We start from the raw sequence: 13,487 nt of genomic DNA on the forward strand, positions 1-13,487 counted from the left end.
GTCCGCTCCGCTCAGTGACTCCGTTCTTAACGTTCAAGCTGTAACCGCTGCATTTTGGCCGCTCAGTAACTATTAGTGCTTGCACTTCGTTTCTGTTGTATATCACAGTAAACAGAGTATCAGTTATTCATTGAGGTAGTTTCATTGCATTACACTTCTGTATCTTTTCTTGAGACGTTCTCACTCACTGAGAGTTTTGAATATTTGGAACACTTGTCATTTTGAATGTGGTTGACATAATGCTTCAATGGTTAGTAATTCATTACATAGTGAGTACATGAAGCACACGTCGACTTACGTCTCTCTAGCCCTGTTCTCTTCTTCTCTCTTGCCCTGCTGGCTCCTGGTTCTTATTGGCGCATGCTCCACGTAATTGATTCATTCTAATTATCACTGTTCCACAAACTGGTTATCGTTGTGAGCTGAGTGTGAACGAGAGGTTCGACCTCGTGTGTGTATAGAAGAGGTTCGACCTCGTGTGTTCACTATATAACAGTTTCCCACACGCATACTTCCCCGTACGCACACTAGCCCATGCATGCGCGTACTTACATACACCCATTACCATACACACCTCTATCCGGTTGTGCACTTTCACTTCTCTCGGGGTTTTTTTCTTTTCCTTTTTTCACAACCATCACATGTAGCAGAGCTCAAAAGAGACAGAAGCGGAAAGGTTAGCATTTGCTGCCTTGCACGCGAACTGTTCTATTTTTATTCAGCTGTCAGAAGGAATTATCAATATCGTCTACAGAAGTGTCCTCGCAGTGGTGATGATTGTGTGCAAGAGGATCTAGTCGGCTAAAGAGCGCAGTGTAATGGTGGAGGTGACTCAACATGTTTTTTAGCACCATTGAGTGCTGAAGAACGATGTGCTGAAGAGAGAACAGGGTAGAAATGAGCACGGACGGGATACAGGATACCAATAGTACACATGGTGCTTCTGCTGCTTTGAAATTTCTACATGGAAAATAGGAATGGTCTACTCTACGACTGTGAACCCCCGTTCTTCAGCCTCCGACAGTACTGCAAACCACCTTTCCTAGTTTTCTCAGACATGCTCTCTAAAACTGTCTTCACCTATAATGCCATTGTGGTGATTGATTGCTGATGTATGGCACAAGAAAGGGCTTGGATCCAACACACTGTCACATGTTGATTGCAAAATAAGTGCGTTTATTATGCCTTTCATTTCTATTTTAACAGTCAACACACACACGCACACATGCTATGGGTGAATACACCCTTTTACAGCTACATAATATCATGTATAGCAAGTGTAGTATGTGAAACAACATACCGTCGCTTTTCTGAGGCACTGGAAAATATTCATCGGATGGAGTCTTCCATAGAGTTGTACTGATTGCAGCGGTCGTGTAGCTAATGCCTTTAATGACATTGAATGGATTGCCATGCAGCATGCTACCCTCTTTACATTTCAGCAAACAATCCTCGTCTTTCATACGTCCATCGAGTAGAAACCAGGAGTGCGTGGCATTTGCGTCAATGTAGTTGATACTGATCCGGTATTTAAAATAGGACTGAGGCTGAGTAGAATCCTCAACCAATTCAAATCCATTGCTTTTGAAGGTATGTGAGAGATTCCTGCTTGGGATGCTGACAGTGCATTTTGTAAAGTCATAGTTCAGGGGAGGTGCGTAGAAATTCCAACCTGTGTTGCTGATGAACACGGCACTGCCACTGGGACTTGACTTCATTATAAATTCTCCATCTGTTATGCGAATAAATTGTGAGAAGAAATATTCAACACTGATAAGCTTAATTTTCAAGACAACATAAAACCCTTACCGGTACAAATATCAATCACTGTCAATGAAAGCATTCAAATTCCAAAGTATTGGTGATATGAATAAACTCGGATGGAGAGCCAAGGATTACACTTGAGAAGAAATGACTAAAGCCGGGTTAACAAGTTACCCGTAGTTGTCCAACACTGGCAATTAAAAGTTTGATATTGATGAGTCATAACGTCCAACAGTTAGCACAATATTGACTGCTGTTGTGCCGACATTAAACGACTTGACGTTCAACTCCATTACGTATTGAGTGCACATGCCAACAGCCTTCCAACTTTGGAAGGTTCTAAGTTGTGAAATATCTTAAGAAAGGGGAAGGTGAGCAGTGTTGGACAACTATGGGTAACTTGTAAACCTTTGGTCCTTTTGTAATAGGTGTATTTATGCTACGACCTGTACAATGTCATACTCACTATTCCTATTTCCCGCTTGTTCCCCTTGGCGATGAGAGCCACTCACATAGAAGAGCGCATGCTCCAGTTCTGTTCTAGCTGTCTTGAGTTGTCGTTGTCCTGTTATCCTTCTTGTCTACACTCTTGTACTTCCATAATTCAATACTATAAAACCCTTGTGTTTTGGTGTAAGGGGACTTCATTAGCCGGGAGCTAACACTTTCTTCTTGGTATGAGGCCATCATTTTTTATATCAATGTTTCGCGTCGTCCGCGCGCATACGTTTTGATTTTTTTGGAAAAAAATTGAACATGCACAGTGAGTGTATGATCGTGCGAGTCACCAGTATGGACTGGTTGGATACGGCGAAGCTGGGACTCAGAAATGGCCTCGAGGCCAGCCTTGGTAAATGATCATTTGTTCGGCATCTGTGAGCAGTATTCTATGAGCTTACACCAGACTGCATCGATCGCCTCAAGCTGAGAGGATGCATTGTTCCGGAGCTCTTTGTACCGCTGTTGAAGGCTGAGTACAATAACCAGGCGAAGCATGGACAACACCGTTTGCCCCCTCTGTCCAAAGTGAATAGTTACTCAAGCTGATAGCCCAGATTTTGTGCTTCGATGTATGTTCTGAAGACAGTATGCAGTAGTGTGCGTTCTCTGTGTTTTCTGTGTGTTGTCTGTGCGATCTGTGCACGGTCTCTGTTCTCTGTGTGTTCCCTGTGCGATCTGTGTGTTCTTCATGTGCTGTGCAGAAGACTCCAGATATTGAAGAATTTACGAGTGTCACAATTATATATCTACTGTGTTTATTCCCTCATTTCCTCTGTGCTGCGCTGATGAGTTCAAAAAGAACAAAACAGCATGCTGTCCGCAGATTGAGTATTTCGCTCCTGCTCTTGCAGCAGTTGAGCACTCTTGCGTGGGGTAGTGCCTTTGCTGTTTGCGTTATGCAGAGCTCACTGACTTGTCAGTTTGAGCACTCTGGCAAGGTACGTTCGGGCCTGATTGGAAAGTTTTATTTCCATTGCTATCAGGTTCGGCCTAATTTCCTCTGTGCTGCGCTGATGAGTTCAAAAAGAACGAAACAGCATGCTGTCCACAGATCGAGTATTTCGCTCCTGCTCTTGCAGCAGTTGAGCACTCTTGCGTGGGGTAGTGCCTTTGCTGTTTGCGTTATGCAGAGCTCACTGACTTGTCAGTTTGAGCACTCTGGCAAGGTACGTTCGGGCCTGATTGGAAATTTTTATTTCCATTGCTATCAGGTTCGGCCTCATTTCCTCTGTGCTGCGCTGATGAGTTCAAAAAGAACGAAACAGCATGCTGTCCGCAGATTGAGTATTTCGCTCCTGCTCTTGCAGCAGTTGAGCACTCTTGCGTGGGGTAGTGCCTTTGCTGTTTGCGTTATGCAGAGCTCACTGACTTGTCAGTTTGAGCACTCTGGCAAGGTACGTTCGGGCCTGATTGGAAAGTGTTATTTCCATTGCTATCAGGTTCGGCCTCATTTCCTCTGTGCTGCGCTGATGAGTTCAAAAAGAACGAAACAGCATGCTGTCCGCAGATTGAGTATTTCGCTCCTGCTCTTGCAGCAGTTGAGCACTCTTGCGTGGGGTAGTGCCTTTGCTGTTTGCGTTATGCAGAGCTCACTGACTTGTCAGTTTGAGCACTCTGGCAAGGTACGTTCGGGCCTGATTGGAAAGTTTTATTTCCATTGCTATCAGGTTCGGCCTCATTTCCTCTGTGCTGCGCTGATGAGTTCAAAAAGAACGAAACAGCATGCTGTCCGCAGATTGAGTATTTCGCTCCTGCTCTTGCAGCAGTTGAGCACTCTTGCGTGGGGTAGTGCCTTTGCTGTTTGCGTTATGCAGAGCTCACTGACTTGTCAGTTTGAGCACTCTGGCAAGGTACGTTCGGGCCTGATTGGAAAGTTTTATTTCCATTACTATCAGGTTCGGCCTCATTTCCTCTGTGCTGCGCTGATGAGTTCAAAAAGAACGAAACAGCATGCTGTCCGCAGATTGAGTAGTTCGCTCCTGCTCTTGCAGCAGTTGAGCACTCTTGCGTGGGGTAGTGCCTTTGCTGTTTGCGTTATGCAGAGCTCACTGACTTGTCAGTTTGAGCACTCTGGCAAGGTACGTTCGGGCCTGAGTGGAAAGTTTTATTTCCATTGCTATCAGGTTCGGCCTCATTTCCTCTGTGCTGCGCTGATGAGTTCAAAAAGAACGAAACAGCATGCTGTCCGCAGATTGAGTATTTCGCTCCTGCTCTTGCAGCAGTTGAGCACTCTTGCGTGGGGTAGTGCCTTTGCTGTTTGCGTTATGCAGAGCTCACTGACTTGTCAGTTTGAGCACTCTGGCAAGGTACGTTCGGGCCTGATTGGAAAGTGTTATTTCCATTGCTATCAGGTTCGGCCTCATTTCCTCTGTGCTGCGCTGATGAGTTCAAAAAGAACGAAACAGCATGCTGTCCGCAGATTGAGTATTTCGCTCCTGCTCTTGCAGCAGTTGAGCACTCTTGCGTGGGGTAGTGCCTTTGCTGTTTGCGTTATGCAGAGCTCACTGACTTGTCAGTTTGAGCACTCTGGCAAGGTACGTTCGGGCCTGATTGGAAAGTTTTATTTCCATTGCTATCAGGTTCGGCCTCATTTCCTCTGTGCTGCGCTGATGAGTTCAAAAAGAACGAAACAGCATGCTGTCCGCAGATTGAGTATTTCGCTCCTGCTCTTGCAGCAGTTGAGCACTCTTGCGTGGGGTAGTGCCTTTGCTGTTTGCGTTATGCAGAGCTCACTGACTTGTCAGTTTGAGCACTCTGGCAAGGTACGTTCGGGCCTGATTGGAAAGTTTTATTTCCATTGCTATCAGGTTCGGCCTCATTTCCTCTGTGCTGCGCTGATGAGTTCAAAAAGAACGAAACAGCATGCTGTCCGCAGATTGAGTATTTCGCTCCTGCTCTTGCAGCAGTTGAGCACTCTTGCGTGGGGTAGTGCCTTTGCTGTTTGCGTTATGCAGAGCTCACTGACTTGTCAGTTTGAACACTCTGGCAAGGTACGTCCGGGCCTGATTGGAAAGTTTTATTTCCATTGCTATCAGGTTCGGCCTCATTTCCTCTGTGCTGCGCTGATGAGTTCAAAAAGAACGAAACAGCATGCTGTCCGCAGATTGAGTATTTCGCTCCTGCTCTTGCAGCAGTTGAGCACTCTTGCGTAGGGTAGTGCCTTTGCTGTATGCGTTATGCAGAGCTCACTGACTTGTCAGTTTGACCACTCTGGCAAGGTACGTTCGGGCCTGATTGGAAAATTTTATTTCCATTGCTATCAGGTTCGGCCTCATAAACAGTCCAGCAATGACATCAGGGAAAGGCTCAAAGCTGTTCAATCAGTCTATCCGGACGAACACTACGCCGAGACGAACGTCTAACAGTGGTTTCACAGGGAGTATTCTCGACCTGTGGTAAACCAACTTCAGGAGCCGACTGCTCACAAGGAGGATCCGCCTCAACTTGTACAGTAGCAGACTGTGGCGAGACGCTAGCCGGAAAATCACTGGGCCGTGACGAATCTCCTACGTCTGACAGCACTGGTGACGGTGACGTCTGATCGATTGTATCCAACAGTGGTTCTGGCAGCGATGCACTCAAGCTTGCCGGAACTGACCGTAGACGCAACTGATCTCGGTGACGCTTCCACAACACATCACCCACTTGTACTTCATAGTTGTAGTCACTGAGGACACGCACAATTTGTCCCGGGACCCAACGATTACCTTTGCCGAAATTCAGCGCAAACACAGAGTCACTCTCTGTGAACGCTGGCTTGACGCGATTGCCGTCCTCATAAGCCTTTGCTTGTTGACGTACCTGCGAGGGACGCAGAGCACTGAGCCGCGTGCGTGGCTGGCGTCCAAACATCATCTCCGCCGGTGTTCTGCCGGCATGGTTGGGTGTCGTGCGGTACGTTAGCAGAAACCTGTCGAGCCGAGCTTGCAGTGGTTCGCTCGTTGCACCCATTTCCTTCAACTTCTGCTTAAACACACCCACATAGCGCTCAGCAAGTCCATTCGTAGCCGGATGGCCTGGAGCCGTCAGGGTGTGCACAATGTCGTTGGCACGGAGGAAAGCCTTGAATTCCTCGCTCGTGAATTGGGTTCCATTATCTGAAACAAGATGCTCCGGCAGACCAAACACAGAGAACACGTGCCGCAGAGCCGCAATAGTGGTTGCAGACGTGGCATTAGACATTGCAATTACATCCAGATACTTTGTGTATGCATCCACCACAACCAGGAACATCTTGCCCATGAATGGTCCTGCAAAGTCGATATGCACCCGTTTCCAAGGACCGTTTGGCCATGACCAGGTTCCCGACTTGGCAGGTGGACATTTCGCACTTTCTTGGCATTGAGCACATGCCTTGACCAACATTTCAATCTCTTGATCCACATTTGGCCACCATAAGTACCGTCGTGCCATTTGCTTGGTTTTGACCATGCCAAAGTGCTCCGTGTGCAAATCACATAGCAATACCATTCTTAGTGATTTGGGTATGACAACTCGTTGTCCCCACAATAGGATACCATCTTCCGCAGACAGCTCATCCCTCTTATTGTGGTAAGACCGAAACGATTGGGGTACTGAGCTAGGCCAACCATTCACCACATAGTAGAGCACCTTAGATAGCTCAGGGTCACGAGCTGTTTCCGATTTCACTACGTCTGCTTTGATTATCGTATCTTCCTCCACTAGCAATACACGAACCGTAACCATTTCCTCTGCAGACGGACTGATATTCTCATATGGTTGCCTAGACAGGAAATCCGCGTAGACATTTTCCTTGCCTGGCAAATACTTGATCTCATAATCATAGCCAGCTAGCATTAGTGCCCATTTCTTGATGCGAGCTGATGCAAGTGTAGGAACTGGTTCGTTGTTTCCCAGTAACTTCAATAGTGGTTGATGGTCGGTTTGAAGCGTGAAGTGGCGCCCTAGCAAGTATTTCTGGAACTTTGTAACACCGAAAACCACAGCTACGGCTTCCCGTTCGATTTGTGCATAACGCGATTCAGCCGGTGTCAATTTCCTTGACACATAAGCAACCGGCAAAACATCACCATTCGTTTGCCTTTGCAATAGTACGGCACCTAGACCCATTGGAGAAGCGTCCACCTGGAGTGTGACTGGCTTCTTGACATCGTAGTGTGCTAATAGCGTATGCTCACACATTGCATCTTTCAAGGCCTGGAATGCATCTTCCTCTGCCTTGCTCCATTGCCATTTCATTTCTTTCCTGAGCAGGTTGTACAGTGGTGCAGCAATCTCTGCGAACCGAGGTACAAATTTCCGTTGAAAATTGGCCGCACCCAGAAAAGAGTACAATTCATTCACGTTGTTAGGCGGCTTTGCGACTTTCAAGGCATTCACTCGATCAGGCGAGGGTGCGATTCCCTGCGCGGTTACCTGATGACCGAGGTACGTTTAGCTTATCCGCCATGTAGCTGAACTTCTTAGGATTGAGCTTGAATCCTTTCTCATTTAGGCAAGATAGCACTTGATCCACATTTTTCTCATGGATCTCCTCATCACGACCAGTACACAACACATCGTCGATGTAGCCCCCGCATCCTGGCAAATCGCTAAGGGTTTCTTCCATTACCCGTTGGAAAATAGATACGGCGCTGTGAAAACCAAAAGGGAGTCGTTTGTACTGATACAACCCCTGCATGGTATTGATCGTGGTGTACTTCCGACATTCAGGTGCTATCTCTAGCTGGTGGTAGGCTTGCGACAAATCCAGCTTCGTGAATTTAGACCCCGGGCCCAATTTGTGCAATAGCTCCTCAAGAGTGGGTAGCGGGTATTGCTCGCATTTAGAATGCAGATTGATAGTGCCACTGTAGTCACCACAGATTCTCAACCCACCTCCTGATTTCTCTACCGTGACAGTGGGGGAGGCCCATTCTGAATGCGTGACTTTCTCGATTATACCATCTGCTTCCAATTTATTCAGAGCCTCAACATAGCTCTCCCGAATTGACAGTGGTACCGGCCTTGCCTTTCGGTAAACAGGGCTCTCATCAGACACATGCAATTTCACCTGCACGCCTTTCACCTTTCCCACTTCTGAGGTGTCGAACAACCCTGGGTATTTCTCAATGAATTTAGCGCCAGACTTTTCGACCTGGTGCACTTCGAAAATGAGCCGTCAGATGAGAAAACAGACCTTATCGCAAAAACCGTACAGTGCAGAAAAGTGCACTTGAAAGTTGGCGAGTTTACCCACTGGTGCGTCTGGACAACCAAGCTACAAACCGTCGTATTTCAGTCAAATATCGGTCTTTCAAGACAATCCAAGTATGTAAATCGAAGAGAAAACTCCAAGGAATCCAATGCAGCAAGCGCGATCGCGGCACGATGCTGCGTTCCCGAGATGCGAAGCCTGCAAGATACGTCACGGCACTTTGCATTTCGACACGCGAGTCAAACGCTCCAGACCTGGGGTTTCCCCCTTTTCAAGCGATCTACGATCTCGGCAACAGGCTCAGACGTCTTGGAAGCTCTCACTGCATCTTCACGAAAAAAATTGGGCGTCCTGGGATAATGGAGATGGAAATGGCGAGCGATTTTCGTGTGACGGCGCAAGTCTAGCGCTGAAGCGATGTCTGCAGCTTGTTGCGCTGGAGCTGTGCTTTATTTGCTATCGGATTTGGGCCCAACGGGTTGCTTGTCACCAGAGCTTTCCAGAAAGCCCAAGTTTGTGGAAATCGATCAAAGGAAATAGAAAATATTATCCAAAGTAGGTGAAACAATTGTTGGTATTGCACCCAAAATTGAGGTGCAATTTGTAATGGTCTCCTACTGTCGAGGCTATAACTTTGCTTTCCCTGGTCCAAATCAACTCTAGTTTTCTGCATACGATTCCTGGTGCTCCTGGCAATCAGATAGTACCACAAACAAAAATATGACTTTTTTGTGATAAGGTCTGTTTTCTCATCTGACGGCTCAAATTGATTTCCAGGGGAGTTTGAACAAAGCCATTGCATCTCTGCCCAGAATAGATGGACGGTTTCCATTTGTAACCCTCACCAATAGTGTGTGCAATTGTGTGCCCATTCGGAACTCCATTTCCGCTTCCCCGAGACAATTAATCACATCTCCAGAGTAGGACACAAGGTTGATACTGGATTCCATCAGGTTACTCAGCACACCATTGCATTGCAAGAAATCTGCGCTGCTGAGAATCGTGACAGCACTTCCCGTATCAATCTCCATTTGGATAGTGGTACCCATTACATCTAATGATACAGTGTACGGTAGTCGCCCCATTGCATTTACACTATACATGGTGACATCGGGTTTACTAGCACATGGAACGAACTCACCAATTTCTTCCGCGATGTGATGGACGGTTTGTCCAGACTTCTTCTTGCGGCAAGCTCTCTCGATGTGACCCACCGTACCACATGCGTGACACTTCACACTCTTGAAGCGGCACTCTTCCGGTTTGTGACCAGCCTTGTCACACCGAAAACATTTCTTGTCGTGCGACTTGAAAGTTGGAGTTGGCGCTCACGAAAATCACCTTTTTCAAATATTTCAAGCTTCGATCGCGACATCTTCGTCTTTTATCTTCGTCGCCAAATTGTTATGTCCCCTTGCGGACTAACATTCCATTACACTCATGCATTCTTACTGACACACACAAACACTAGCATTTGTAAGACATTCCTCTTGGTCAGGTAAAGTAACAACAACAACCATATGCGAGCATGCGCAGTCAGTAGCAAACGGTGTAGTAGATATATAATGACTAACTTGCATACACAACAAGGAGTTAGTTACTTGTGTTGTACATGTGGCTGCGCTTGTGTCTCTTTGTTGTACATGCGGTTTTTGTCGTACATGTGGCTGCTTTTGTGTCTCTTTGTTGTACATGTTGCTGAGTCGTGGTACATGCTGCTGCGCTGTTTTTGACTCCTGCGTACATGCGGCTGCACCGTCTTCTGTCCCCGTTGGTATACACTTGCTCGTCTTGTCCCCGTTGTACGCCTTCACTATAATATATTCTGTTGTCTAATCTTATCTCTGTGTCAGTCGTCAGTCGTTCATTGTCAGTGTTGGTTCTTCTTTATGAGTTCCCCAGTCGCCTACTGAAATGAAGTAGAAGAAAAAGCTCTCTAACAAGTTGTACTGGTCCTTTGTGGTGTGGCGTGGTGAGGAGCGTAGAGGCAGTTCGTTCACGGTTTTCAAACCCGTGACGACATTTGCTCGCGGGGGGTTTGTTGTTGTGTGGAGTGGCGAGGAGAGCAACAGTTCGTCCAATTAAATTGACGACATTTGGCGCCCAACTAATCTTTCCCACGACCCTGAAGCTCGTCGACGCGTCGCCGTCAGCTCGTATTCCTCGTCTCCTCGCCGCCCCACCAATGTCTCACGACCGTCCAAGCCTCTCATGAGAGCGCCTACTCAGGTGAGAATGCCTTTGTAATTGTCTACTCTGCGTAATGTGTTGCCGTAACTTGTATTCGATTTCGAATTTTTTCAAATTGTTTTGCGTTGGGTGACTCTGGTCCCGGCAGGAAGTCCGTGGAACCTTGTTCTCTTGTGCTCGAGTGTGTAGTGTAGTCTAGCTGCTCGTTGTAAATTCGCCCCGTTGTGTTCGTTGTTCCTGTGTCTCTCTGACTACCCTGTACTGTACGGTTGTGTGTATGAAAATTTCAAACTTCTCTTCGTGTGCTACGCGTTCGAATCTGGAACTTGTTTTTGCTTGCTCGTCGTGAATTCAGCATGGGTAGCTTTGATCTCGTCTTGTGTTGTGCCCTTGTGCTTGTCACGGAGACCGAGTTGCCGCCGGACTGCTCCGATATTGTGACTGTGTCGTGTGATTGGTTTGGATGTCCACCTGAACGTTCTCGAGGTGCTGCCTCGTTTGTAGTCGATCCATATTGTTTTGTTTCGTGTTTCTACCGTTTCACTAGTACTAGTAGTAGTAGTAGTGGTAGTGGTAGTGGTAGTGGTAGTGGTAGTGGTAGTGGTAGTGGTAGTGGTAGTGGTAGTGGTAGTAGGAGTAGCAGTAGCAGTAGCAGTAGCAGTAGCAGTAGCAGTAGCAGTAGCAGTAGCAGTAGCAGTAGCAGTAGCAGTAGCAGTAGCAGTAGCAGTAGCAGTAGCAGTAGCAGTAGCAGTAGTAGTAGTAGTAGTAGTAGTAGTAGTAGTAGTAGTAGTACCGTACTGGCAATATATGTTGCCGCGTAACGCGTAACGCGCGACCAGGCTAGTGCGACAAATTTTCGTCAAGTTCGTAACGCTCGTCCGGCGGGGTGCGGCGATCTTTTCATTGCAGTTTGCACTGCAAAAAAAAGGCTGAAAACTGTGAAAGCACGTGTTACGCGTGGTGAAAAGTTCAAAACTGGACGCAGCAGCTACGCGAAGTCCTGACACTCGAAGGCGCATCATTCAGTGGTTGGCGATCTCAATGGTTTCTTCTTTCCCGAGGTCGTTTTGCGAAGAAGAGTAATATGTTGTACACTCATTAACTGTGTGAGTGACAGAAGTTTTTGGAGGAAGCGCTCTTCCCCTATGTCACTTTCTTTTGATGATCTTTTTGTGAACAGATCACTCTGATAGTTAAAATATACAGTCTTCTATTGATATCGTTGTCGCCCTTTGCCGTCGGGTTTGTAACAGTTGGATAGCAACTGAATTTCTGTGCCTTCAATGTGGATGAAAAGAAAAAATGATGCGGCAAAAGCAAAAAAATGATGCGGCAATAGCAAAAAAGTGATGCGGCAATAGCAAAAAAAGGACTGCGGCAATATAGAAACCTGTGTAACGGCTCCTGTGCGACTTTGCATGTAACGCCCTGCGTGCGGCAAACATGTGCCAATGTAACGCTTCATGGCCTCACTGCGGCAACATATATTGCCAGTACGGTAGTAGTAGTAGTAGTAGTAGTAGTAGTAGTAGTAGTAGTAGTAGTAGTAGTAGTAGTAGTAGTAGTAGTAGTAGTAGTAGTAGTAGTAGTAGTAGTAGTAGTAGTAGTAGTAGTAGTAGTAGTAGTTTCTCCATGTTCCGTGCAGAGTATTGTCAGGCTCGGTCATGCACTGTGCACCCAGTCGGAAAGCTGGTGGCTTCCGGTTTGGTGGGAGGTGTGAACTTCATGTAGGATTCTCGTTTCGGATCCAGGGTGAATTTTGTTTGTGAGCGTATGGTTTTGTAATAATTGTGTTTCGGCATGTAGGTCTCTCTAGTTCGTTTGGGTGGGCGTCTGATCATGGCGAGCCACGGTCTGCGTGGTGGTCTGCAGGGATCCTGCGTTTTTTTGTGACAGGGGGGTTGAGTCTGCAGGGGAAGAATACAGTGATTGAACTGAAGCTGGATGATGACCGTGTGGTGAGTGTGTGGGGGTTTCGAGATGCCGTCCTGGGGCAGGGATGTCGGTCTTTTAGCTTGGACGGGTGTTGTTACATTCATTGTAACATTTTGTCGTTTTCTGTGTGTTTTGCTGTGCGACTACAGTAGCAGCAGTGTCTTGTGCTAATTTTTCTTATGATATCAGGCCCTATGCGTACAATTATTCAAAAAGAAAAAAAAGAAAAAATATCAGGAAGGAGATATAATAATATCAATAATAAAGCCATTGCCGAGCCACCGTGCTCACAGCAGAGACTTCTGTGTGTGTTATTGTTGTGAAGTGGACCACAAAGACAGTGTGAAATTGACATACTATTGTAGTACGTTATTTTGTGTACGTGGTGTGTACGTGATGTTGGTGCATGCGCGTGTTGCTGTGGTGTGAAAAGCAGTCTTTGTCTTGAGTTCGTCATGTCTAGTTGTGTTTCCGGAGTCGTCTTGTAATATACAGTCTTTCCAATGTAGTTATCATGGTCCAATTGTCCGAGTGTGGAGATGACACGGGACTGGGAGCAGGTGAAGAAAAGCTATCTACAACATTGGTGGCAGCGGTGATGGAAATTGTTGTACACTTCAACTTCCGGATTCGTCCTGCGTGGCCTTTGCTCCCAGTTTCCCAGGAAAACACGTGGTGTGTTTTATAATGCGCAGTGCAGGCATACAATTTCAGTTTATTTCAGGGTGTGACAGTGCATGTACTGGCAGATGTAACTGGAGCTAAGTAGTGTGCAACCGCATCTCCAGTCACCGTGATTGAAAGTCAATACATCAACAGCGGAAGTGTTAGCCATGTATAACATAGAACCTAGACTACAGGACGTGTAGCAGTGAATGCCAGTGATACAAAGTATGCTGCATACGACGGGAGTTGCTTG

General features: G+C 46.7%; 1 protein-coding gene across 1 annotated transcript in view; it reads right to left on the minus strand.

The window, feature by feature from the left end:
- LOC135811359 (mucin-2-like) overlaps nt 1–13,487 on the minus strand; it is a 68,691-nt gene that overhangs the window by 27,076 nt on the left and 28,128 nt on the right. The window contains exon 5 of the mRNA XM_065324587.1: nt 1,301–1,732. Coding sequence (XP_065180659.1) covers nt 1,301–1,732 — 432 coding nt within the window. The remainder of the gene's footprint in view (nt 1–1,300; nt 1,733–13,487) is intronic.

This window comes from Sycon ciliatum, chromosome 3 (assembly GCF_964019385.1).
Source record: "Sycon ciliatum chromosome 3, ocSycCili1.1, whole genome shotgun sequence".
In the NCBI taxonomy this organism is placed as follows: domain Eukaryota; kingdom Metazoa; phylum Porifera; class Calcarea; order Leucosolenida; family Sycettidae; genus Sycon; species Sycon ciliatum.